The sequence below is a fragment of the Panthera leo genome, chromosome A3, assembly GCF_018350215.1.
Source record: "Panthera leo isolate Ple1 chromosome A3, P.leo_Ple1_pat1.1, whole genome shotgun sequence".
NCBI lineage: Eukaryota > Metazoa > Chordata > Mammalia > Carnivora > Felidae > Panthera > Panthera leo.
Window position 1 is genome coordinate 132654294 of NC_056681.1, and position 23074 is coordinate 132677367.

The 23074-nt window shown below is 40.9% G+C and overlaps 1 protein-coding gene across 3 annotated transcripts in view; it reads right to left on the bottom strand.

The window, feature by feature from the left end:
• TAF1B (TATA-box binding protein associated factor, RNA polymerase I subunit B) overlaps positions 1–23074 on the bottom strand; it is a 67454-nt gene that overhangs the window by 5322 nt on the left and 39058 nt on the right. For 2 of the 3 annotated variants that reach the window (XM_042933701.1, XM_042933702.1), the window contains exons 9-14: positions 11705–11852; positions 9754–9931; positions 9141–9187; positions 6398–6488; positions 1746–1816; positions 852–1074 (exon numbers count right to left, since the gene is read on the bottom strand). In XM_042933701.1, the coding sequence (XP_042789635.1) occupies positions 852–1074; positions 1746–1816; positions 6398–6488; positions 9141–9187; positions 9754–9931; positions 11705–11852 (758 nt within the window). Of the gene's footprint in view, positions 1–851; positions 1075–1745; positions 1817–6397; positions 6489–9140; positions 9188–9753; positions 9932–11704; positions 11853–18926; positions 19052–23074 lie in introns of those variants that run through there. The other variant, XM_042933703.1, reaches the window with a different exon arrangement.

The following is a 23074-nucleotide window of genomic DNA, read 5'->3' on the forward strand; positions in this document are numbered from 1 at the left end:
CGCGCTGTTTGCGCCACGGGAAAAACAGAAGGACGTGAGCCCCCCCCTCACTCACGCAAACGCTGGTTTTGCAACTGGGGCAACAGAGCCGTAGAGCGGGAAGTGACCTGCTCGCTGTGGGCAGAGCGGAGCCGGGGGATGGACAGCCAGCTGCACTGGCACATCCTCTTTACGGGGAGACTGCCGGACAGACGGTTTCTATGCATCAAGACTGAGATTAGTATCAGATGAGCTTGGTGTAAAAATACAAAGTCACAACGAAAAAAGTCTTTATATCCTAAAACTCTTTTCAGCTTTGTTGAGATAGTATCGACATGACGTCTGTTAAGTTCAAAGCGTGCGACGTACATATCGTGAAAGGATTATCGCAGTAAAGTGAGTTAACACCTCCATCCCTAAAACTCTTAAACGGGACTCAATGCATTAATTCCAATTTTCTTGATTCTAAGCCCAACATCTTCTTCTTCTTTTTTTTTTTTTAATTTTTTTAACGTTTATTCATTTTCCAGAGATGGAGAGAAACAGAGCATGAGCAGGGGAGGGGCAGAGAGAGGGGGAGACACAGAATCCGAAGCAGGTTCCAGGCTCTGAGCTGTCAGCACAGAGCCGATGCGGGGCTCGAACCCACGGACCGTGAGATCATGACCTGAGCTGACATCAGAAGGTTAACCAACTGAGCCACCCAGGTGTCCCGCCCAACATCTTCTAATTCCAACAAATGACTTATCTGGTCCTCACGACAGCTCTAATTTTAGGTGACTTTTTGAATTAGAAAAGAATACTGCTTCATGCCAAACGAGGGATTTCATGATTTTTTTTTTATCCTTTGATTTTTTAAAAGCATCACATACCTTCTACAGAATTTCTGGGTACTTAGCCAGTAGAGTGAGTTCTTGGTTGTCAGTGACTGGCCTTTGTTCTTCAGGATCCCCTGGAGGCTGTGTCCGTGGAAACAGGTTCTAGCCGAGTCTCCTTCAGCCCAGTTGAACTGAAAACTTGAAGGCTTTTTTCTTCCAACAGTTGGTGTTGAATCAACCAATGTGCTAAATTGTTTTTGTAGGTCCACCACCATTTCTGGAAATGGGAGGAAAAAAGGAAAGGAATAAAATGAAAACTAATGTTAAATCACAGATACTGCCTGTAGTTTGTTAGTAACGTACTAACTAACGTCGGTTTCTGAGTTTTGATAAACGCACCAAGATAATGAAAGGCGAAAACAATAAGGGAAACAGACTGGATGAGGGACACTGGGGAACTACTTAAAAAAGACTAAAATGGTAAATTTTATATTATATATTTTTACCACAATTAGCGGGGGGGAAATTAACAAGACAACCTAAAGGCAATTCTCCAAACCAAAGAGTTCTGAGTGTCATAGAAAGATAGGATTTCAGATTTTGGTGGGAACTTAAGTTCTGTTTTAAAAAATGCAACGTTCCTGAAATAGATTCCCATGGAGATTTCTTGCAGATGATGATGTTTCTTTGGATGTGCATTGAAACGCTTGTTGAAGAAGTAAAAAAATTTCCTTCGGCACTCACTTTTTTTTTTTTTTAACTATTTTTATTTATTTAACGCAATCTCTACACCCAAAGTGGGGCTCAAACTCATGACCCCCATATCAAGAGTAGCATGCTCTTCTGACTGAGCCAGCCAGGCACCCCTAGGCACGCCCTTTTCAAGTCAAGATATTTAGCTTTTCTACATGGTGATGCTACGGGGGATTAACAGAAACCGCAACTCACCTCTTCTTTTAAATGCCACTGCTCTGTCAATGGATGAGTGGTAGAGTGGCTTTTCGCTTTTCCACAGATACCTGCACAACACAGAAAAACATGCGGAGTACGATGGAGAAGAAATGGACCTAAACACAGTTCAGAAAAGTTTCTCTGAAGCGATCTCTGAAATTCCTGCTGTTCAATGTCGTACCTCTGCCTTGGAATGACTACTGACACGGGTCTGTAGCACTTAGGTCATAGATGTAAGTGAGGAGCGCTGAAGGTGACAGCAAGCCAACAGAATGACGTGCTCATCCCCAAACTCTCCCAGGTGTCATAAGGTCCTGAAGAAGCTATGAATTATATAAAAATGTAGAAATGGTTTCCTTCACCATAAAATTCTCTTGCTGTCTGTTCTCATAAAGTGAAACCACCTAAGAAACAACTGTTCTTTGTGCCTTGGCCAACTGCCCTTTTGCTGAGGATTAAATCAGAGGTGTCCTGATTCTGGTAACTCATACGAGGTGAACAGTCAGCACCAAGCTTCTGATGTAGTGATGCGATCGATGCTGATAAGTGACAGTTTTCCTGAAAATTATGTACGAACTAAATTTTAGTGAACCATACATTTAAAATATATCCGAGAGCTTGTCATTGAAACTTATGGGGAACAAGTTTGTGATTCTTTCAAATATCTTTTTTGTTATTTATTTTCTTAAATAATAAGCATTAACAATGTACTCAGGGGGGAAAATAATAAAGAAGTTTCCTAAATGCTTTAATCCCAATCAGTGGATAAACCCGCTATTAAAAATTCCTTGTGGAGGTGCCTGGGTGGCTCAGTAGGTTGAGCGTCTGACTTTGGCTCAGGTCACGATCTCACGGTTCGTGAGTTCGAGCCCTGCATCGGGCTCTGTGCTGATAGCTCAGAGCCTGGAGCCTGCTTCGGATGCTGTGTCTCCCTCTCTCTCTGCCCCTCTCCCCACCCAAAATAAACAAACATTAAAAAATTAAGAAAAAAATTCCTTGTGATACCTAATCTAGATAGATTTTCTTATGCATTTATAATAAATGCCTCTACAGGTAGCAATTGTGCTATAATCAAGAAGGCATTATTTCCTTGGGGTCATACGCCTAGAAAATGGGAAAAGCGATGTAAAATGACATTTTAACTGTCTAAACACTCCTTCTTTAAATTTGTACTTTGCTTACCTCTTCCCCAAACTATAAAAGCTACAAAAAACAGAGGCACGTCACAAAGTCCTAATGTTTTCTGTAGGAATCCTATATCCTTCCCACCAGTCTTCCCATTCTATTTCCCAACTATTAAAACCTAAGGTATAATTTACATACCCCCCCTCCCCCACAGCTCAGTGTACAGGTCGGCCGGCTGAGACACACACACACACAGCAGCGTAACGACCACCATGGTGAGTATACAGAGCAGGCCCGTCGACCCAACGTCTCCCGTGCCTCTTCACAGACAACCCCTCCTCACGCTCTCACGTCCCTGATCTTGAGCCACTACTGATGTTTTTCCATTTCTCGAATTTAGCCTTTCCCAGAATGCCATATAAAGGGAATCATACCACATGTCACCTTTGGGGACTTTTATTCAGCATAATGCATTTCAGTCATTCGTATTGTGGATGCATCCGAAGTCTGTTCCTTTCACTGCCGAACAGTATCTCATTGTACAGACATATTCCGCTTGGTTTATCCATTCACCTGCTGGAGGGCATTTGGGTTGTTGCCACTTTTTGGCCATTGTGAATGGAACCCGTACAAACATTCGAATGGTGATTTTTACGTGAAGTTGTCATTTCACTTGGGTAAATATGTAAGAGTGAAATTACTACATAGTGTTATTAATGTTTAAATGTATGTTTAACATTATGAGAAACAGTCAAACTTCCAAAATGGCTGAACCATTTTGAATGCCCACATTTGGTATGGTCTTTTTTTGTTCATGTCGCTTTGGTTTTGGCCATTCTAACTGGTGTGTAATGATATCTTGTTGTGGTTTTAATTTGCATTTCCCTATTAACTAATGATATTGAGCATCATTTCATACATCTTTAAAATTTTTTTTTAAATAAGGTCAGCTGCTGCTTCTTTTTTTTAATGTTTATTTATTTATTTTTGAAAGTGTGTGAGAGAGAGAGAGAGAGAGAGAGAGAGAGAGAGAGAGAGACCCCATGTGCGTGCATAGGGGGAAGGGGCAGAGACAGAGGGAGACAGAGAATCCCAAGCCGGCTCTTTGTTCTCAGTGCAGAGCCCAACACGGGGCTTGAACTCATAAACCATAAGATCATGACCTGAGCCAAAATGAAGAGTCAGATGCTTAACTGATTGAGCCACCCAGGGGCCCCATACATCTTCTTTAGTGAAGTATGTAGTGAAATTCAAATCTTTTGTCCATTTAAAAAATCGGGTTTTTTGTCTGTTTTCTTACTGTATGAGAATGCTTAATATTATTCTAGAAACAAATCTTTTATCAGGTATGTGATGTGCACATATTTTCTCCCACTGTATCGCTTCTCATTCTCTTAACAGTGTCTTTTGAGGATAGATATTCTTTCTTCTGATGAAGTCCAACTTAGAATTTCTTTCTTTTATAGATCACACTTCTGTTATCATATCTACGGAATTGTGCCTCACCCAAAAGGCTGCAAAGATTTTCTGCACATGCTTTTAAATTTTCCTTCATGTTCTTCCCAGCATCTTCTGTAACAACTGGAAGTCATGAAGACAAACTCTTAAGCTGTGATTAGGCTTTCAACTACTGTTTATTAATGTTTTTCATGATCTCATACATAGTGACCTATACTTAGCTACAGGAGACACTTTAACATTCCTCTGACAACATGGAAGATGATGTTCAGAATAACGGGAGAAAAAAATTACAAATTTACATCAACAATAGGGGTGGGGTAGGGTGAGACAGACAGGTAACAGATTGCACACACAGGGGCTGTGTGCCCAAGCACTGGTCAGTAGTGATTCACTTAGCTCAGAGAACCTACTCTATGAAGAAGGATTTTGGTAACAGATCCCCTGGACAGTCTCTTCCCTGGGCACTGTTCTCCCAGCCATTTTGAAGATGCCATTTTGAAAACAGACATCCTCTCTTTGGTCAGTAAATTCTCCCCTAGAGTAGCTAAAAGTCAGCAAGTCTTTGAAGTGCAATTGAACGCTGAAATATCAGCTGGGGTTCTAACAGCTATGTCTGAAGTGTGAGCCGGTGCCTGGTTTGAGCTAATGCATGCCTAGTTCCCACCGAGACGCCAAGTGGCACGGCCCCTGAATACCTAGCCTCTCAGGATCGGTCAGGTCGGCCTGCTGGCACCATAAAAGGCCCAACGTCTGGTTCTCCAACATAACCTGAGACAACGGAACAAACTCCTGTTCTTGCTGCTAGTATTTTACCTGCTGAGACCCAACGACTGAGGAGACCTTCCTTCTCTGACAAGGAAGAGGAAGGACCCAGTTTCCTGGGTCCCCACAGGCTGTCAGAAGAAGTTCCCGCCCCACCTCTTCTCTTCCATCACTGTGTCAAACCTGAATCTCGAGAAATTGCTACACCTCTCCCCTTTCTGGCAAGGATCCTCCTCCCCACAGGGCCTCATTCAGCTCCACAAGTCTGTTTCTCTATCTAAAAGCTCTCTCAAATGTAGATGAAAAATTCTACCTATGAAAAATTCTACCTGTGAAAAGTGAAATTTAGGTCTTAGAGCACAAAGCAGGCATTATTATCCCTATTTCATTGATGAGGAACCTGGAGTTGAATGAATTCTCATTTTAACTCATTTGAGGAGCCTTTATTTTTCTCAAAGTATACAAAATTAGTTGATCAAATGAGGGTTATTCTCAATTTACATACAATACACAGACATTAATTTTTTCTTCAAAGTCTTGTAAAGACTCAAAGTTCTAAGAATCGATATAAAACTCTTCAAACCAGAGATCAACAGAAATGTACTCTATGTTATATAAAATATAATGTCTACGAAAATTTACAAGCGATCCAAATTTCAGTGCACCAAGGCTAAAAAATTAAGTAACTTGCCCACGGTCACACAACTAGTCTGTATGCAATCAGGATTCAAACCCAGCACTGTCCGTCTCTACAGCTATGCTCTTTCCACTCTATCGCAGTGAACCTACATCAGAACGAGGGTTCAAAGTCAAATGGCAAGACCGACTGAATTAAATATCTTCTCTTTCAGTTTTCTTCTGTTTTGCTTTTTGTGGGGATCTTTATTTGGGGGAATATTCCAACTGCCTGTGTCAGACTGATATCTGTAGTCTTTGTGATACTGGAAAGCAGATGAAAAATGTTCAACTTCGAGAAAGGGGAAGAAGGAGGAATATTAGAAATGGAGGTGAGACTCATGCAAATTATAAAAAATTAATAACTGAGTACAATGTGGTGCTCTGGATTGGATCCCAGGTTAGAAATAGGACATTAATGGAAACACTGGTGACATCCAAATAAAATCTGGAGTCGAGTTAATAAGAACACAAAAAACAAAGTTGATTAGGATATATGGGCTAGTATTTCTAGAAAAAATGTCACAGTGCTGATGAGTCTAACTAATGAAACTTCAGCTTTCAAATAGAAGGTAACAGACCTAGAAATCAAGTAGGTAAATCTAGAACTAGAAGAGATAACATACTTTGCCCTGGCTTCCTCCCATTCTTGTTTTTTCTCATCAATAGATTTCTTCATAACTTGGTACCATTTTCTGAAATCAAACCATGGCTTATCTGAAAGAAATGAAATCCATGATTAGTAGCCAAATAAGTCACATTATAACCACATACCTTGTTCATTTGAGTCTTCATTCATTGACACAAACAAACACTATGGAGTCAACATTTTGGGGATTAAGGAGCCACTGTGTCTGTACTCCCACATGATTCCTGAGCAATCCGTCACTAAGTTCCTACCTATATTGTGGCCCTAACTAGATTATACTAAAACCATCTCTGTATATGCCTGTTTCTCCTACATTTGACTATCATCTCCTTAAGAAGAGAGGACATATTTTAGCTGTCACTACAATCATGACTCTTCTTCCCAACCCAACACCCAGCATAGCGTCCGGCACATGGTGAGGCTCCGATATGTCTGCGAATACTTTTGAATTAAGGAACAAATGACTGATAAATGTGCGAAATGGCACTGTAATAGTTGACTCTGGACTTCCAGTTTCATCAGTTCCTATTCCTGTTCTTCCCAATCTGAATCCGAATCCAGAGAATCTAGAGATAAGTAAGAAAGGGGATTGTACTGAATAGCTGGGATGAGTGTGTGCTCAAGATGTCGAGGTTAGAGAGACAACAGAATTGAATGTAGTCGAATATAAGAATTCACTCCTCACTCTTTTACTCAATCCACATGGGGGGATGGGATGATTTCAGAGGGAAAAAAACAAAATTAAAGGTAAATCAGAAGAGAGGATTATAGAGTGAGGGAATCAGAAGAAAGGAAAGGAAGATTATTTTAGTGTCTCTAACACCCAACATGGGGCTCGAACTCACGACTTTGAGATCAAGAGTTGCATGCTCTTTCGACTGAGCCATCCAGGTGCCCCAAGGCTGAATTTGTTTATATATTTTCTAATGAAGACAGTCTCCTTCAATGTGTACCTAAGAATCTTTTCAAATGGCCAGTATCATCATCACTGAATTCAATATGGCATCATAGACCATATTGCCACAGAGGAGCAGGAATTACCAAAATAGCTACGAGGACAGGGAAAAACTATAGTGATTCATGCAACACAAAGTTCTGTGAACTTAAATAAGCCACAACTTCGTTAAACCTCAAGTTCCTCATCAATAATGTGGGGAGGCAGGGGACGGTGGACAGCAGGGAAGCAGAGAGGGTGGGGACGGCGACACTCGCCCCGCTGACAGCAGGGATTTATCTGGAGCATCACAGGGCAGATGATATATCAGAGCCCTCTGTTTACTCTAAATGTCTACACAGTCTATGATGGCCCTTTAGCCTGAGAAGGGACATTAGAAGACATTTTGTTCAACCTTCCACTCTGTGTCGAAACTGACATGAAGCAATGTACAGAAAGAAGTATTCTGCACATATTCTGGAAAGAACTCACGAACTGATTTCTACCGTTAAATCCAAGCTCCTAAAACCAATGTAGGTGCAATATTTGGGGGGGGGGGGGAAAGGTCAAACTCTTAGAAACAGAGTAGAAAAGTAGTTTCCAGGGGCTGGGGGTGGGAGATGGGGACAGGTTGGTAAAAGGGTACAAAGTTTTGGCCCTAAGATAAATAAGGTCTGAAAATCTAATGTAAAACATGGTGAGTGTAGTTGATTACACTGTATTGCATCATGGAAATCTGTTAAGGGAATAGGACTTAAATGTTCTCTCTCTCTCTCTCTGTCACACACACACACACACACACACACACACACACACACAGGATTAAAATGTGAGGTGATACATGTGTTAATTAACCAGATGAGAGAATCCGTTCACAGTGCCAACAAATATCAAATCACCATGATACACGCTTTAAATATCTTACAATCTTATATGTCAATTATAACCCAATAATAAAGCTGAAATTTTTAAAAAAAAAAACCAATGAACATAAATCCTAGTGAGGGAACTAAGAAACTAGAATTGAATTTAAGAATTCATATATTTTCCAAACTGCCCTGAATTGCTCCCAGGCCAGACACTGTGTTAGGCAGTAAGATACATTTAAAAAAAAGAAGAAAGAAAGAAAGACGTGGTCCCTCCCTCTGGAGCTCACAATCTACCTCTCTCTCTCGCTATCGCTTACGTTGCCCTTACTCTCTGCCAGCTTTTCTTAGCACTTTCCAGGTCCTGGCCACCTACCAGGGCTGCACATACCTTGCCCACCAGCTCTAGTTCACCGTGCGAAACCTCCAACAGAAGTTTGTTCGGGAGCGGTTGGGCAGGAGTGGTAAGTTCCGATCTGGGGAGTGGCGGGGTCACGAGCGGGTGTGAAGGGAAGGTAGAAGTTCGGAGAATAAAGGCGGCTTCGCCAGGGGTCGGGGGAGGAGGGGGGTAGGAAGGAAAACATTTCAGGTGGAAGGACCAGGGTGAGCAAAGGCCGAGGCGTTAGAACAGACGGCACAGTCCCAGAAGCGCCAGCATCTTCGCGGTCTAGTGAGGAGAAGCTGGGACTAAAAAAGCTGGCTGGTGTTTACACAGAGCAGGAAATCACTGAAGTTTAGTAGCCTAGATGTATAATTAGGTAATTATATGAAGAAATAATTCTGGCGTAAGGTACAATTTGTATACATGTGTGTATATGTGTGTCCTTGCATATTTTTCAAAGTTTCTTCCTTACATCTCTTGCTTCTTTTAATCCATCACTTGCAACCACTTTGAAGTTGAATGATAAAAAGTTAAGTACCTTCTTTGTTGTTTTCATTATATTTCTCAGCGGTATTAGACAGAGACCTGGAAACACCAATAAGCAAGTCAATTCATTGAGAAATCACTTCTTCGAAGACGGTTGCATTTTGAATTCTTCTTAAAGAAAAGAAAAGTGTAGAATAGTACTTGACACCGATGCCAACTTTGAATGGAGAAGCAAATCCCTACACGCCCTGCCATTGTTTACGGGCATTCGGGAGGGGGGACGCTTCAAGATTCCTTTACTCTCCGAAATGATCTTTGAAGACACACAGCGCCAGGAGCCTACAGGCATACAGATAAAGCACTACAAGATTCTTTAGGATCTGTGTGTGATGATTTAAAGTCCAGAATCAGTGAAGCAATGAGAACATGTGTATCTACCTCAAAATAGCAAGAAAACGCAAGGCAAATAACTTCTAAGGTAGAATGAAATCTCTGACAACGAGCTGAGTCAAAATTCTTGTAAGAAGTGATTGTCGCTACTAGCCCGTGTTCTACAACAACTGAGAGGCTCTATTTTCTGTGCAGATAATATATGGAATCCTTTACCTCTGATAATTAGGTAAAAACAGTACGATTTTTTCCTCATAAAATCGATATACACTTACCATTCTAAATTGTCATCCAATAAAAAGAGCAGTTTCAATACTACTACGATAACGGCGACAGCTTGTACATCATATTTAACAGTTTTTGCCATTTTAGCTATGGGGTCAAATGTCAGAAAATCCACTTCTCCTACTCCAGTCATTTTTACCACTTGGCAGGTTAAATCATTCATTTCATCTGTTGAAGAGCAAAACAGCAAAATGTGAAATAAATTCTTTGCCTAACTCGACCACGCTAAACTGTACCTCTGTAAGACAAGTTTTATCATCTTAAGACGCGGTACGATGCTAGAACTCAGAGGCACACATTTTGTGAAGAAAAGAAACACAAAAATGATATCTGTATAGAAACACTAATGGCAGAATCCTGGCAAGGCGTAGCTCTTCCTATTTGGGCTTCCTAAGACATCTACTATTTATAGGACACATTCTGGTACCTAACTCACAGCCACACACTAGTTTTCTATCGTTTCATACAGGTTTCTTGTCTGTGTTTCTACAGCAATTTGTCACTTGAAACTAACTCCCTTATAAGACCAAGCGCTTCTCTACGAGTATACACTCACTCGCTGGCTGACACGCTGGCTAGCACGCTAGAAGGTTCGATGCATATTGAACTTGATGTACTGCTTTCCCAAAGACATTATATGTTCAGTTTAGCCTTCACCTATCATTCGAAGCTGAATAATGTGGCACTTGAAACCAGACGGCCTAGCTAGGGCCTATATATTTAAGCTTTCGATCATTACCTTTGTGACTCTGGATTAGTCACTTCCTCATTTGTAAAATGGGTTATGGGAGGATAAGCTGAGATTAAGGAAGATAGTACAAGTGAACATACTTTGAAAACACTGTTACTAAACAAATTTCTTTACTCACTAAGTACATAAGATATGCAACATTCTACTTTAACTAATTTAAGCAGAATAGCTGTTATTTATAAGAGCATAATAAATTGTAATGAATTAAATTGCAATTTGATGCATGCATTCAGTCGCCATTTCCTCTTGACTTTATTTCCCTCTCTATCCAACAGCAAGCCCATGAACCAGACGCTTGCCATGAGCCGACCTGTGTCAGTTACATTTTGGTAAGCCCCTGTATTCCTTCTATTACCTGGTGTAACATTTGTGCATATATTATGTTATGACATATTTATATTTATTTTTACCGTGAAAATTACACTACACAATTTTGAATATTGCTTTGTTCGTGAACATATGCATTTTCCTTCCCCATTTAAAAACTATATTCAATCACATTTTTTATATTGCTCAAGCAATAGGAGAGGCACACCATGTTTGTATTTTCTCTTAAGAACATAAGTCCTGAATTTCTCACATTTCTAGTTTAGCAAGAAATTCAGGAATGGATTCCATTGGCAGATTCCATCGAGCTACCTGTGTCTCGGTATATTGTGAACAAGGTCTACCGAGGCTGTCTTCACATTTGTGTTTCATTGCCTCAGACAGTTCACTGGGATCCTACCAGACTGATCTCTGTTTGTTTTAGGGACTGGAAATAGCATTATGTTACCAAACAATAAAAACATTACCATAGGCGAGCTTCTGGGATTTTTTTAAATTAGAATTCATTGTGTAATAATCATGCTTCACAAAGCATTGTCTTTTTTTTTCGGGAGGGGGGCACCTAGGTCATTAATAACACATATTGAAACGTTTGTTACTTTAATCGCACTCAGCAAACTTACTGTAAAACCAAGCAGATCCCTCGTATCAAAACAGAACTCTTTAATTTCTGAACAATGTCCTTTTAACCTTGTTACGTGGTCTGAAATATTTTAAGAAAGGATTGTGAAATTAAGCTTCATGTTACTATGGACCCTGTCAGGTGGCTCTAATAGTCAGTGATTCGAGAGGATTCCGTATTTTGTTCATTATAATTCTACAACTCGATAACAGCTTCCTCACCACATACCCCACACACTTACCAGGGAGATTGACTTCCATCAAGTATTTCATACACAAGGTGTTTGGATGAAGATAGCAGTCTTCAGTTATGTCTGGAAAACGTGGCAAATCTAAGAATTTGGCCATTTCAATCATTTTTTTATAGATATCCTCATAGGTAGGCCAAGACTGAAATAAAAGATAATCAAGGTAGCAACTTTCGCAACATAAATTCCTTTTAGAAAATATTTTCTGATTTTAAGAGTAATACGTATTCACCGAATAAAATTTGGAATGTGGAGAAAAGCATTAAGAGGAAAACACCCATAAATCCTTACTATCCTCTTAGCAGTTTAAAACAGTAATAACGCTAAATAAAAAGGCCACTAAAATTCCATTTGGCTCATAAAACTCCTCCTGGCCTTCCCCATGACAGAGCGAAATCCTTACTTCTTGCCAGTCACAGAAGAACCTGGGGGAAGGGACAAAGCTGTGACCCAAACTGGAGTTACAGAGCCATCGTGTCTGCTCTGCTGCACGACCTCCCTCCCACGCCTCCTCACCACACCCTCTCATTCACCTTCAAAGTCCTGGCTACCAAGTTTAGCTTACTGTTTCGCTACGTTCACATGCTTCTGCGTGGCCGGTAATACCAAGGCTTAAGTCTACTAGGTGAAAATGCACAACTCAACTTCTCCCATATGACTGCATGTAAGATTCTCTTATAGAATTCAGGAAAATCTATGAGCCATTATTAAGACATGTATGCTGTTCACTTTCAGATCACCCCCGTAGTTTAATTGCTATGCTATTTTTATTTTTGCCAGTTATAAACATCTTTGAAATTAATACTACATATAATTTTGCCTCATTTACTCATCCATTCACATAAAAAATGTTAAATCTAGAGTCTACGCGAGGTACTTTGGGAAAGGTGGAGATGAATAAAACAATGCCTTCAAGGAGTTTATAACCCAGAAAGGTGTGTGAAAGGTGTGTGAAAATAACCACAGTATAAAAATAGAAAGTTATCAAGTAACTCAAGTAAGATTCTTTTTTTTTTTTAAGGCTTATGGAATTTCAGAGAAACTAACGTTTCTGATATGGTAGGACCCTGCTAAAGACAAACATTTTGGCCACCTGGTTGGCAGTGTTCAAGTTGAACATGTGCACATTCTTTGGTGAAGCAACTCCATTCCTAGCTACATACCCCCAACAGAAATGTACATGATGTCCACATAAAGACACGTGCCAGAACATTCTTAATAACGCTATTTTCAAAAGCCCTAAGCTGGAAACTACCCAAATACCATTAACGACAAGTAAATTTTGATATAGTCTCATAAAGGAGCACTTTGCAGCAAGGCAATGAACGCTCTGCCTGCAACGACCTGGATGAATCTTCAAGACATCACGTTAAAGGAAAGAAGCCAGGCGCGGTAGAGAATGAGCCATGCATATAAAGTACAGAACCCAGCAACTCGGCACCGAGCTCCTACGGAGTGAGAAGTCAGGACAGTGATCACTCTGGAGTGGGGGCGGGGGGAACGACTAGAGTGAACCCAAGGGTGGAGTCTCAGAGGTGTGAGTAATGCTGTTTCTCCCTGTAGCAGTGCTGCCTTTTCAGTTTTTTTCAAATGTTGAGACAGAGTGATTCTACTTGTACACCGAAATATTGTACATTGTATTCTAATCTGCGAATTTAAAAGAGAAAAAAGGAAATCAAATTCTCATTGACCTTCGAGATGAACTGGTCTTTTTTCTTCATAAAATTACTTCATTTAGAACAGTTGCTTCGTTTTGCACGAGACTTGAAGTGTCTTTTCAAGTTAAGACAATTTTAACATTACCGACAAGATTTATGGCAATTCTAATCCTTTTAAATTTTTTTTTTTAATGTTTTATTTATTTTTGAGACAGAGAGAGACAGAGCATGAACGGGGGAGGGTCAGCGAGAGGGAGACACAGCATCTGAAACAGGCTCCAGGCTCTGAGCTGTCAGCACAGAGCCCGACGTGGGGCTCGAACTCACGGACCTCGAGATCATGACCTGAGCCGAAGTCGGCCGCCCAACCGACTGAGCCACCCAGGCACCCCGGCAATTCTAATCCTTTTAAATAATGCAGGCAGGATGTAGAATTAAGCATTTTTATCTGCAAACAAAATAAACACCAGAGCACTGAATGTTCCCCTTAGAAAACAAATCATCTCAAAAAACCAATTTGATGTATGATAAATTCATGACTAGTATCATGTACGATAAGTTCATGACTGTAAGGTCCTTCATGAAAAGCAATCTGGGAAGCTAAGAAGACCCAATATATTTTCAAATGTCCACGCTAAAAGCTGGTAGGTCAAACTAAGTATCTGGTGACAAATAGGCTACCACTCTTTCACCTATGAACAGAGGGTAAAATAATTATTAATAATGCAAATCTACAGATTTATATTATAGTTTACAATTGATTCTAGATTCTCCTAATCTCCATTCCGTAGGGTAGACTTCACTTTCAAGTGTTTCATTTATTTTTAAACAGACTTTTCCTTTTTGGCTAACACTGAAAAGCTTTTTTCAAAAGGCGGCTAGACGGTCTTCAGCATCCTTCCACTTAATGTTTACCAGTCTTCTACAACTGTTACACACATAGGTCGTTTCCAATTTTTACACTACTATAAATAATGCCATGAATGTATTCGAGTAACACTTAAATTTGATTATAAAAATAATACATGCTCATTACAGAAAAGTTATGAAATATAAAATACTATAATAAAGACAATAAAAAATGCTCATAACTTAGGGAAAGCCACTGTTAGGATGTGGGGGGACTTTTCTCTCAGCCCTTTGGGGCATATTCACATTTATAACACCGGGATTTCAATTCGACAGCGTCTCTGACGACTCCATTTGAGTATCTTTCCACTGTGTCAGACGTACACGCTCCAAACTGAGTTATTTCTCTTCCATACCCCTACTTTTAGTCCTCCGTTGGTATCCCTTACCAAGCCACAAAAACCCAACATCTGGAACTCGTCCTCGACAGTTCCGTTTCTTACACACCACGTGCACACAGACTCTTTGCCTCAAGGCTGGGTCTGGAATGCTGCTCGTCCCCATCCCTTCCATAACCACTACCCTCCTCTAAGCCTCCATCACCCCAGTCTGGGCTCCCAACCAAACGGTATCTCCATATCCGCTTTTACCTCTTTGAAACTAGCAGCAAGAGTGAGATTTCAAAACGAAATCTGACATGTCACTCGTCTACTAAAATCTAATGGTTTACCTTGCTCTTAGGCTAAGCTCCCATCTGTCTGAGAACCTTTGCACAAACCGAATTAGCTGTATAAGTTTTGTCTCCTAAATTTTCACCTAACGTTATATTTCGTGTGTATTTTCTAATGTCATGAGATAGCCTTTGAAAACATCAATTTAAGTCATTGGAAAGTATTCCCCTGTGAATCCAACATTTCCTTATTAATGGACATCTATGTTAGATATACGTTCCATGCATACATATCAAGCAGCTATTAAAAAGCAGCTATTAAAAAGGCTTTTTAAAAGCTTTTTTCATAGGCTGTTCCATGACTTAGGAAAATATTCACAGTGCAATACTGAGTTTAAAAAAGCAAGAAAGAAATTTGTACGTAGTCTTCAATCCTAATTTTGCAAATATGTTAATGCACATTAAATAAGACAACTAATATAAATGTTAATGGCATCCGTGAGAAATTGGATTGTGGGTGATTTTTATCGCCTTCTTTATACATTTCATTGTTTTCTACATTTCTTTTAATCATTCTGAATATATTTCTTTCATAAGAAAAAAATAAATATTCAAAAACATATTACAGTAGTCTAAAAAATTACACATAGAATTACCATATGATAACGGCAATTGCGTTTCTGTGTAGATGTCTCAAAAGAACTGAAAGCAGGGACTCTGACAGATATTCGCACGCTAACATTCACAGCAGCATTATTCACTACAGCCAAAGGTGAAAACAACTCAAACGTCCAAGGATGAATGGATAAACAAAATGTAATATTATTTAGCCTTAAAAAGCAGGACGCCTGGGTGGCTCAGTCGGTTAAGAGTCCGACTTCGGCTCTGGTCGTGATCTCGCCGTCCGTGAGTTCGAGCCCCACGTGGGGCTCTGTGACGACAGCTCGGAGCCTGGAGCCTGCTTCAGAGTCTGTGTCTCCTTCTCTATCTACCCCTCTCCCACTCACGCTGTGTCTGTCTCTCAAAAATGAATACACGCTAAAAAATTAAGGGGCACCTGGGTGGCTCAGTCGGTTAAGCGTCCGCCTTCGGCTCAGGTCATGATCTCACGGTCTGTGAGTTCGAGCCCTGCGTCGGGCTCTGTGCTGACAGCTCAGAGCCCGGAGCCGGTTTCAGATTCTGTGTCTCCCTCTCTCTCTGCTCCTCCCCTCCTCATGCTCTGTCTCTCAGTCTCAAAAATAAATAGAAACATTAAAAAAAAAATTTTGTTAAAGAAATTTTCATCTCTGACACACGCTACCACTTGGATATACCTTAAAAACATTCTCCCGTGTGAAATAAGTCAAACATAAAAAGACAAATACTGTATTACTTCACTTCCGCACAGTACTAGAAGAGTCAAATCCAGAGAGGCAGAGTATAGAACAGTGGCTCTCTACCCACCCTAACTGGGGCTGGGGGGCAGGGTGCAGTGGGGAGCTGGAGTTTAATGGGGGCAGAGTTTCAGCTTGTAAAGATGAGAAAGGTCCGGAGACGGGGATGGTGGTGGTTGCGTCGCAATGTGAGTGTACTTCGTTCCGCTGAACTGCACACTTAAAAATGGTTTAAGTGGTAAGTTTTAAGTTATTGGTGCCACAATTGTATTTTTTTTAATAATTTTGAAGTATTTTTTAACGTTTATTTATTTATTTTGAGAGCAAGAGATGGAGCACAAGTGAGGGAGGGGCAGAGAGAGAGAGAGAGAGAGAGAGAGAGAGAGAATCCCAAGCAGGCTCCACATTACTAATGAGGAGCCCAACACAGGGCTCGATCTCCCGAACTGTGAATTCATGACCTGAGCCGAAATTAAAAGTCAGATGCTTAACCAACTCAGCCACCCAGATGCCCCTACAATTTTTAAGAGGTATAAAAAAGGAACCTAAATAACATCTGTCTAAAGGAAAAAAAAACAAACACAACATATTAGAGAGGTCATAATTAGAATTAGAAAGTTGAAGATTAAAAAAATCAAAATATATATAATCTACATTCAAAATCTATTACTACTTGCTATTTTCTACCTTTATTTTAAAATACCTTAACAATAAAATGCCTTAACAATAGAACCCTACATGGGTGGGTTTATGAAGCTGTAATTATTAGATGTGTAACACTAAGGTATGGGTCTGCCTTTCCCTGAAGACAAAATTTACAGAGCAAAAAGAAAATACGGTAGCAGAATCTCTATCTAAAAATGATCACTTAACGGTTCTAGTAGAATACGGAAAGGGACGGTCTTCTTAGCGTCTCAAACGAGGGAAGATTAGAACTGAACGTGGCCACTGCACGCCATTGCTGTCCCAGAGGACGCCATCAAAAGGATCAGAACGCTCCCCTTTGCCTGCAAAGACACACGAAGTCCCTGCAGGGCTGGGCCGTGGACTAGCCTCCCCATACAGCCGTCTGCTTCCACTGCAACTAAGGCCAGTTGGCGGGGCCTGCGCGGCTCGCTCAGCAAAGAACCTTAGGCGGAAGGCTGGAAGCCCGGCTCCACGGCACTGTTTTAGAGAATGAGACCACAGTGAAACCTGTTTGTTCCCGTCCCACTGTCCTCAGCCCACAGAAGACTCAATGAATCGATCTCTGACATCCAAGGAATCTTGTGCTTTATTTTATTACCTTTTGTCAAGATTTTATTTTTTAGTAATCTGCACCCAACATGAAACTTGAACCTACAACCCCGAGATCAAGAGTCACGACGCTCCACCAACTGAGCCAGCCAGGCACCCCAAAGAATCTGTACTTTGCACAAGTTCGCCAAGATATTCTTAGGCACCCCGTCCCCCCCCCCCCATAATAATAAAATGCAGTGGTTTTCCACCCTGATCCTTCCTGCAGCCTGGAAGAGTGCCTCGGATGGCGTTCCCCCACAAGCTTGAAAAGAGCAGTGCGCCCACGAATCCCAGGGCCGGTCAGGATATCGTGGGAGGTCAGGAACAAAAGAAAGCCTCCGCTGGCCTCGGTCCACGCTGTGTGGCAGCAGTGACTCTGGAAGGAGTGGGAGTGAGGGAAACTGAGAACACCTGTTCTCCTTACACTCCCCTGAGCCCTTCGGCTGCACCGAAACCCGCCAGATTCTTCTTCTAACAAAGATTGCACAAGCAATCCCGAGAGCTACCCGTGGCCTACAGAGCGAGGGGGTGCGCGGAGCTAGGGGGAAGCTGGAAGACCCGAACGCCTGCGTCTGGAGCCGCTCCAGGAGCGTCTGACAGCTCTGGGCGGTCCTTTCCCTCCTCCAACCGACGGGGACCTAGTCTCACAAAGGGTGTTAAGACAGCTCGGAGGCAGGATGAATCATCTTGGCAAAGTGCCACTCAGTGGGTCTGGCTGAACTCGCATTACATCTTTTCTTTCTACTCATTCAGAGAGAAGATCAGAATGTTGCTGATCAACATTCAAAATACTGGAGATGTACTTCAGAACGAATTTCCAGTTTCCTCCTTATCCCTTCTTGCTGAGTCTAGCGAGGGATGACGAAATGCCTAATTCTTGAGAGGATTTAGAAACACTGTCAAGGAGCACAGCAGAAGAACACGGGTATGACATACTCTCTGTGTAGAAACCGGTCTGTGGGTTTAACATCCAGAAAAATAAGGAAAAGCAGTGCAGAAAAGATGGACCACCCTCCTGTCTCCAAGTCCTCTGCAGAATAAACAGTATAACAGAGACAGGTATGTCTAGGCCCAGCTCCAGTTCAAGCGGCGATCTGATTATTTGGGGCTCGGCCTCGAGAGGGTGTCCCTGGAAGAGACTACAGTTTAGCTTATTCCACCGGGAGAACTGAGAGACTTTTTCTAGAAGTAAACAATGCTTTGAATCAGCACCGTGCTCCAGAAACGTAAGTCAAACATACAGCAGAAGAGGCAGAAGCAGAAAAAGGAGGAGGAGGTTATCTCTAAATTTATTAAATAAATAAGAGGAAAAGCCTATCTACCTGGAGTTGGGAATCACAACTCAGCAAAAGGAGACGGTGTGAAACACTAAAACTTAACTCGCGCACCTTCACCTCTTCTGAGCTTTGCTCTTCAGGGAGGGTGACGGCAGGAAGAGTCAGGCGCTCCAAGTCTCCGGCTCGGAGAAAGAAAACAAACCACATCGACCGTCTCTGGGTTCTGGATTCTGTTCCCCCTGGTTTGAGTTCCGCCAGATTTGTCATTATGGGGACACAGGGGCCCACTTAAAGGCCAACGGAACAACTTAATGGAGAAAAAGAGGTCACCTAGGTTGAAGGTTTAAGGGTCTTTAAAGCTCTTTTGGGGAGTGGTGGTTTGTGTTTAAGGTGTGCTCAACTGTCTAGAATAACAAAAACAAAACAAAACCAAACACAGAAGAAGAAACAGTCCAGGCAGCCCACACACAAAACACTGGCATTATCTCCAACGCCATCTCCTAGAACAATCGCACCTTTTGTCGTTGCTGGTGGAGGTACAGCTGCCGAAGGAGCCAAGACTTACTGGAGAAAGCTAAGACGTGGAAGGACGAAGGAAAATGCTTCCTTTGTTAACCAAAAGCCATTTCCATTGAAAAGTTTCAACATACCATGGAACAGTGAATGCACTTTTGTGAGCAAAGGCAAAGCGTACAATGAAGAAAAGCTGTCCGTCAATTAAATAAACAGTCATCTGAAGACATCCCAAACCTGCCCCCTTTTTCTTGAAAAAGGAGGGGACAGGAGAGAGGGAATGCGACGTATTGCCAGATGTGGCCGAAGATGCATCTCAAAGGTATAGCAATCGTGCTACGTAGGGCTTCCAGAGGGATACAAATTCACTTAATTACAAGAATAAGAAATCGCAAGGTTAATATGTTTTTTAAAAGGCCACAAAGCTATTAGAAATTCTTCTAGCATGCGCTAAAAACAAAGTGCCTGGGAAAGCATTTTATTAAATTTCACAAATATTCCAGTGAGTTTATTTTCCTTCATGAAGCAATGCCTCCAGACAGGTAAGGACAAGCTAGAGTTTCTGTTACCCAACAGCAGGCTCTGGTGATAAACCTGATTACAATACCCTGTCAGAGGTGAACTTCCTGCTTCGCTATTAAAAAAAAAAAAAAAAAAAAAAAAGAGTACAGTGCCTCACCCTTACTTATTATGGTTGTTTTGAAGCAAAGATTCAGCCGAGAAAAAGCTAATGCTACATGCACCTGTTAATCCAAACTTAAAACAAGACTTTCCATTACAGAGAAACACTAATAAGAAATAAAAGTAATGTCAGAAGTAACGACAAACGCAGGAACATATCGTTGAAGGAGGAAGGCTGAAATGATTTCCACGGGTAATATGATTCACAAAACGGTTCACTTTGCATTTTTAGTCTGCTAAGTGGTTGTAAATCTACCATGTACTAACGTAAAAGACTTTTTTCTGTTCAAAGTCTAGTCTGGAAGTTTGTGGTGAACACATTACTTTATGTGAAACAGGGTCTTGGTCTGGGGGATGGGACTATTTTAGAATTATGTCGTCAACTTGCACAAAGACAGGCCTTACGAACAAATACAAATTTATGAACCGATAACCAATGAGGGCTCACCAAGTAAATGGAAAATAGCAATCTGTTATGGGCCCAGGATGAGAGCAGGGGAAAACCTGTTGGAGTCCTCCTTCTTAAGATGTGTCTGTTCTCCAAATATTCTCCTGATTGCTGCAAAGCAGCTAATGTTCAAATTTCACATATGTGTACTAAAGAAGGTTAAAAAGCCAGTATTCTGAAAAGTAGAGGATCCCAAAATTATTTCAGTTTGATTCTGGAAGGGTTATGTGATTATTTCTACAGCAGACCGACCTTACACCCGACGTGTAAAACCTGGGTACCATTTCTCTTCTCCCGGGAACTAGCGATGAGGGGAGACCTGGGCCAAGCATGCTGGGTACCGGGGGTACCGGCCGAGGATCAAACTAAATCACAGATAATCCACGTAAGTCACTAGTTTCACACAGCAAATATGAAGGATGACTTTCCAAAAAGAAGGGTCCTCAGTGTAGCCTCACACATGTCTTTTCTGACCAAAGTAATTCATTATTGGTTTCAGTATATTGGTGAATAGCACGAATTAACTGGTAAGATTATTTATCTCACGCAATGGTTTTCATGAGTGATACTGACACACCCATAACTGGCATTTTCGATGTCCTTGTTTATACATCAAAGTTATGTCCGTCATACACTTATTGCTAAAACATTAGTAGAATGCTTTCTTATTTTTTTTTCACCAAATGCCACTATTTAATGGCCTCCTCATATTTTATGTAATAAATACATCTGAAAGTTTCCTACTTGGGTGGAAAAAACTCCCCAACAGATCAATTTGAAATCCCCTGAAAATAAAGTATTTAAACGTATCCCGGTTTTAGCTATTTCAAATCATTTAATCAATAAACAAAGACTGAATCCTTACCATGTATACGGAATTATATTAGGTCTTATGGATAAAAAATAATAGAAGCATTAAATATGGCTCAAAGAATAGTCGGGGATGCAGGACACATACAAACAAACCCATGTATCCCATATTGCCTTTTATTCCTATTTGAGAAATTCTATTTGGACAACCCTCCAGCTGCCTTTAAAATCTGAAAAATACAAAAGAATACATGTAACATATTTGTAATCTTGAAGCCTGATAATAAAAACAACACCCATGAATCCACTACCTGACTTAAGAACTAGAAAATCACCAACACCGTTGTATCTACCAGTATATTCCTTCCCTCCCCTTCCACTGCCTCCCCTCCCTCTAGAGGCATAACTAGTATCCTGAAGTTGCTCATCACAAACTTACTTTTTTTTAAATTTTTTTTAAGCTTTATTTATTTTTGAGAGAGAGAGAGAGAGAGAGAGAGAGCGAGTGGGGGAGGGGCAGAGAGAGAGGGAGACACAGAATCCGAAGCAGGCTCCGGGCTCCGAGCTGTCAGCACAGAGCACGACGCGGGGCTCGAACCCACAAACTGCGAGATCATGACCTGAGCCGAAGTCGGACGCCTAACTGACTGAGCCACCCAGGCGCCCCTCAAACTTACTTTTTAAAAAAGTAATATCATACACATAAACATACTTAAATAAATATATTTATTTTACCTTCTTTTTGACTTAGTGCAAATGGCATCACACTATGTGTAGTTTTCTGAATCTTGCCTTTGATACTCAATAGAATGTTTTTTACATTCATTCATGTTGCTTGTGGCTGTAGCTATTTAATATACCAGTGTGTGACTGTCACTTTTTATCCATTTTCCTGTTGACATTTAGATTGTTTCTAGTTTTGTTTGCTTTGTTTTTTTCATTACCTAGCTGCCTTCTTTAGCCTTTTATCACCAAATACAAAACTCCATCAATAAAGAACTAGCCAAGTACAGGGTGCTTGGGTGGCTTAGTTGGTTAAGCGTTTCTTGATTTTGGCTCAGGTCGTGATTATGCTGTGGGATTGAGCCCCACATCAGGTTCTGTGCTGACAGCACGGAGCCCGCTTGGGATTCTCTCTCTCAACCTCGCTCTCTGCCCCTCCCCCTTTCATGCTTGCTCTCTCTTGCTTAAAAATAAACAAATAAATAAACATTAAAAAAATTTTTTTTTAAATAAAGAACTAGTGGGTTCTTTATTTAAACCCACTGGGTGGGTGGCTCAGTCAGTGAAACATCAGACTTCGGCTCAGGTCATGATCTCACTGCTTATGAGTTCGAGCCTCGCGTCGGGCTCTGTGCTGACAGCTTGGAGCCTGCAGCTTGCTTCACATTCTGTCTCTGTCTCTCTACCCTTCCCCTGCTCACACTCTGTCTCTCTTTAATATAAATAAACATTAAAAAAATTAAAAACAAATAAAAAATAAAAACAAATAAATAAACCGTGACATATTGTCTGGTTCAGTTCTTAGAAAAATGAAGAGTTAACTAAATTGTAGTTATGTAAAAGAATATCTCTCTTCTTAGAAAATATACACTAAAATATTTAGGGGTAATGGGCCATGATAGATATAACTTACCCTCAATGATTCAGATATAAAATTGCACAGATAGGTAGCTAGACAGACAGTGAGAACAGCACAAATGATAAAACAAGTGGGATAAAATGTTAAGAGAAGTTGAGGATCCATGGGTGTTCTTTGTACTATTTTTGTTTTTGCAACTTTTCTGTAAATCTAAAATTCTTCCAA